This window comes from Gekko japonicus, unplaced genomic scaffold (assembly GCF_001447785.1).
Source record: "Gekko japonicus isolate JY-2015 unplaced genomic scaffold, Gekko_japonicus_V1.1 scaffold2412, whole genome shotgun sequence".
NCBI classification, from domain to species: domain Eukaryota; kingdom Metazoa; phylum Chordata; class Lepidosauria; order Squamata; family Gekkonidae; genus Gekko; species Gekko japonicus.
The window spans coordinates 263,791-268,515 of record NW_015159786.1 but is presented as its reverse complement, the minus strand read 5'-3'; the positions used below and the strand labels follow the sequence as shown (position 1 = coordinate 268,515).

General features: G+C 51.8%; 1 protein-coding gene across 1 annotated transcript in view; it reads right to left on the bottom strand.

The window, feature by feature from the left end:
• The window catches only part of ECHS1 (enoyl-CoA hydratase, short chain, 1, mitochondrial), an 18,839-nt gene that overhangs the window by 4,385 nt on the left and 9,729 nt on the right, over positions 1-4,725 (bottom strand). The window contains exons 2-4 of the mRNA XM_015407211.1: positions 3,733-4,153; positions 2,839-2,966; positions 1,871-1,970 (exon numbers count right to left, since the gene is read on the bottom strand). Of these exons, the coding sequence (XP_015262697.1) occupies positions 1,871-1,970; positions 2,839-2,966; positions 3,733-4,153 (649 nt within the window). The remainder of the gene's footprint in view (positions 1-1,870; positions 1,971-2,838; positions 2,967-3,732; positions 4,154-4,725) is intronic.

Below are 4,725 nucleotides of genomic sequence, written 5' to 3'. Positions count from 1 at the left end.
GGGCCCTGACGGGAGCTGGCAGAGAGTCCCACCGGGTCGGAGCCGGGGGGGCAAGCAAGCCTTGGGTCTGGCCGAGGACCGCCGGATCTCCCTGGGGCCAGGGACCACGGTGAAGGTCTCCTCTACAAAGGGCTGTGCGCAGGAGGCGCTGGAAGGAGAGCCAGCCGGGATCGAAGCCAAGAAGCCTCCTGAAAGGGGGCCGAGACGGTGGCTTGGCCTGAAGGCTGCAGCGGATGGTTTCACAGGCCGGCCGGCCTGCCTGTCCTCGTCACTGACCACCACCACCACCCCGCCGCCACTTCCTATGCAACTGTAACCCCAGGCAGCATCATGGGTTCCTGCTGCCAGAAGAGCTCAAGCTGTCTACTCAAAGTCAACAGAGGTCCATCAAGGTCACTCTGTCTACTCAGATTGTCAGCAGCTCTCCAGGGTCCCAGGCAAGAGGTCTTTCCCATCACCCACTGCCTGGGCCTTTTAATGGGAGATGGCGGGGACTGAACCAGGGATCTTCTGCGTGCCAAGCAGAGGCTCTGCCACTGAGCCACGGCCCCTTCCCAAAGATAAGTCTTTCCTGTTCTCCTCTGATAAACAAAAAAGACTTCTCTTTACAGGCGCATGTCTGGCTTTGTAAGTCTCAAGGAAAGTGTGGGAAGGTTACCTATTGTTGGAATTGCAAGTTGCTTACACTTCAGCCATTACAGAGTTAAATGTTGTTTGTTAGGAAACAGGATGTTACATTACATCATGTATTCTACCGGGAAAGTTTGTGGGAGTTGTTTACCCTACTGAAGTGACCTGTAACCTTTGTACTGGTCAACTAACAACTTGTTTGTGGAAATGCTTTGATCTAGCATTCATGTATTCACAAGGTTTACGGCCCTTTGTGTGAACCAAAGCGGTAGTTCTCTTCTAGAAGCCAAGACAGATAGAAAGATGTAGCCGTTAGCATATATTACTGAGAGTAACTGCAAGTATGTAACCTTTTATTTTATTTCTCTTATCCAAAGTACCCTACCCATGTTTTATTTTGTTTTATAGTAAATATATTTTTCTTTTACTAAGTGTGTGCTCTTGTGTTTGCAATACGACCATCAACCCTGAATCAAAGAATCCCAACATCTATAAACTGTCTCATTTGGAGGAGAGAGTCCACAATGCAGTCAGCAGCGAGGGATCTCCACCTTCCACGAAGCTGGCTGGAAGCAGTGAGACTGACCACAAGCCCCCCACCCCCACCCCAGAACAACTGGGAAGGGGTTATGCACGGGGCACCAGCAGGGGCAGACGGACTGGATGCATGTATGCAAACCAATGCACTGGTCTCCTTTTACAGCCGTTGCAAAGATGTTGTCCATCTCATGTGTGGAATGAACAAATGTTCTAAAAACAGAAAAGGAGGGACTTCCGGTTGATGGCGGCGCGCTAGCAGACTCACCTCCCGGACCTCCTGGGGGTGAAGCTGCGCTCCAGCCGAAGGAGGGGGTGCGCAGGCTCATTAACCCCCCCAGGGACCCAACGAAGGGACCCTGGCCATGGAACTTATAAGAGGTTGCCTCTTCAATGGCGGAATGACGGAGAATTGAGGCACCTCTTCGTTCTGATGGTTCTCCGTGCTGAGAGACCGAATGGACTTAAGTGACACCGACCAGGGCAAGCGCAGGAGATCGAGCGTCAGAAATGAAGCCGAAAGCGAGGTCAGAAGACCAATTATGAACGTGAGTCAGTTTTAAAACGTTTGTAAAGGGAAAAGATAGCTCCCCACCCCACCTCACTGAACGGGTAAAAACAGCAAAGGAGGGGTTGCCTGATTGCAAAAGGAGAAACCGAGCGGGTCCCCGTGACCCCGACTCTTCCCCCAGGGCAGCTTTACCTGGAATAGTTCCCAGGAGGATTTCGGGTTGCCCAAACTGTGCTTTTTCTCCCGCGTAAATGATGTCGCACATCATGGCCAGCTCACAGCCACCGCCAAGCTGTTGGATAATTTTTTAAAAATGTATTATCAGAAGGGCTATACTCTAGGGAGAGAGTCAAGAAAGGTGACAGCGCGCCGTGGGGACACTGCTCATTGGGAAGTTGCACAATTCCCCCTTCTGGTCTGTCCTGGGATAATGCCTGAGAGGGACCGGTCGGAGGGAGGGAACAAAAACATCACCTGCCACCTCTGCAGAAATTTATTTATTTGGTTCAATTTCTATCCCGCCCTTCCTGCAAAAGGGCTCAGGGTGGGTTATGGCACTGGTTACAGAACAGTAAGATCGGGCATTCAAAAATGTAAAATCTTAACCACCTATACGATGGCGTTCCAGGGAGAACGTTAAGGTGGCAAATGTAGTAAGCTATGGATTGGGACCCAAGTAAACTTTAGTGACAGACAGTTCTCCCTCCCTGCATTGGAGAGTTCAGTTGGTAACCTAGGACTTGCTTGTCCTCAATGCACAGAAATTAGGTCAATCTGATACCATACATATTTTTTAGAAACGATTTGGAAAATATTTGAACACCTTGTCTTAAAATATTTTATTCATCGTGTTAAAAATTTTATTCATCGTGGTAAAATAAAATGTTCCATAATCATTTTTTTCCCTTTTCTTTTTTCAATCTTTCGGGGGGAAACAAAAAAGGTGTAAGGAAAAAACCGGAAAAGAACAGGTTTCCCCTCGAATTTTTCCGTTTTCCCCCCGGGCCTTCACATCTCTAGGGGCTGAGCTGCTCTTCCCTGTTGGCTTTTTGAACCACCCACGGAAAAAAAACCCTTGACTGTAAGACAGATTTTCAAAGCAGAAATATTCTTAATTGCAGGCTGAGATCAGATGGAAAGAAGACCGTGCAAAAACTCACCGCGTATCCGTTAACGGCAGCTATGACCGGCTTCTTGGTGGTGGAGACTCTGTTCCAGTGAGCCAGGAAGTTCCCACTGTAGCACTCCTGGAAGGTCCTGTCTTGCATCTCTTTGATATCTGCTCCCGCTGCAAGAGGCTTGGTGTTAGGACATCACACAAAGAGCGGAGAGCACAACAGGCAGGTTTCGAGCAACTCAGGCTCCGTCCTTAGCCCACGCCAGTGTTCCCTCTAAGCTGAGTTAGTGTGAGCCAGCTCACAGCTTTTCAGCCTCCGACTCACAGATGTTTGTCTCCGCTCAGGAAGGAGGGCTCCAGAGCAAGCTGATTTATGCAGCAGCCAAATCGCTCGCGCACAACTTGAATGCCAGGAGCTCACAAAGTAGAATTTTTGCTCACAAGACTCCATGGCTTAAAGGGAGCCTTGGCCCACGCTGGAGTGGACCTGGGCCAAAGGGCGGTGGAAGGCGGGCTCGGCCCTGGGGAGGCAAGAAGCCACCCCCCGGCTCAGACTAGCGGCAACTTTCGGCTTCCTAGAGGCCACTGAAAACCTTCTGTGGAGGTTGTGGGGAAGGGCATTCACAATGGGATCATGTGGACTTCTCAAGACCACACCCTCAGTCACACTCTCCTTTTCCAACCACCCTGCTGTTCCTCGTTCTCAGACACATCACCCCAACCTGAAGTCGGGCCCTAGATCAGGGCTTTCTTTGACATGCTGTGAGCACAACTGCCCAGGATGTGGCCCAGGGCAGGCGGGCGGGCAGAGGAACCGCCGGTGCCCACGTCCCACCCAGGACAGCAAGCCCAACACACCGCCTCCCCCGCCAACAGAACCAGGGATCCCAAACGCTCCTGCCAGTTCACGCCCCAGGGTGCTGGTTCCCCCTCCTACCTGCAAAGGCCTTCTCACTGCCGGTGATGACGATGGCCCCCACGTGAGCGTCCTGCTCGAAGGAGTCCAGGGCCTGGTTGATTTCCTTCACGAGGGCGTCGCAAAGGGCGTTCAGGGCCTTGGGACGGTTTAGCTGGATCACGCCCACGTTCTCCTTGGCTCCCTTCTTTTCCACCACGATGTGCTGGAACTGGACACCTGCTCCGGAGAAACAATCGGTTGCTTCCAGCTGTCTTTTGCAACGCTGCCTCCCACCCCCTTGGGAGACGGGGAGCCCCAATGGCCAGTGAAGGTTGAACTTCACCGTTTCACCGTGCAAACAGGAAGGGAAATTTTCACAAGCGAAGCCGCCGGCCTTGATTTTTAAATTTTCATTTATTGAAACAGTAACAAGCTCCCTTTCCTCGTGGTTCAAGGCGGCCTGCGATAACGGTTAAGAACATTTTCAGTTTAAAAGAAAAATGAAATAACAAGCCCCAAATCCCCTCTCCCCCCCCCTAAAAGATGCCTGCCATTCACCTCCCCCCATCCCAGACCCTGGCAAAACAATCCAGCCTTGCGGGGCCTGCTGAAGATCTCCAAGAAGAAGAAGAAGAAGAGATTGGATTTATACCCCATGCCCTTCACTTGGAGTCTCAGAGCGGCTTACAAACTCCTTTCCCTTCCCCTCCCCACAACAGACACCCTGTGAGGTGGGTGGGGCTGAGAGAACTCTGACAGAAACGGCTCTTTTTCAAGGACAGCTGTGCCAGAGCTTGTGACTGACCCAAGGTCACATCAGCAGGTGCAAGTGGAGGAGTGGGGAATCAAACCCGGTTCTCCCAGATTAGAGTCCGCACACTTAACCACGACACCAAACAAGAAGGGGGCACACACACACACACACACACACACACACACACGGTCAGAGATCCCCTTCCACAGAGCCACGATGGAAAAGGCCCCCCCCAGGGGGGTTAGGTTGCCAACAGATGGCTGCCGGATGCCCGCAGG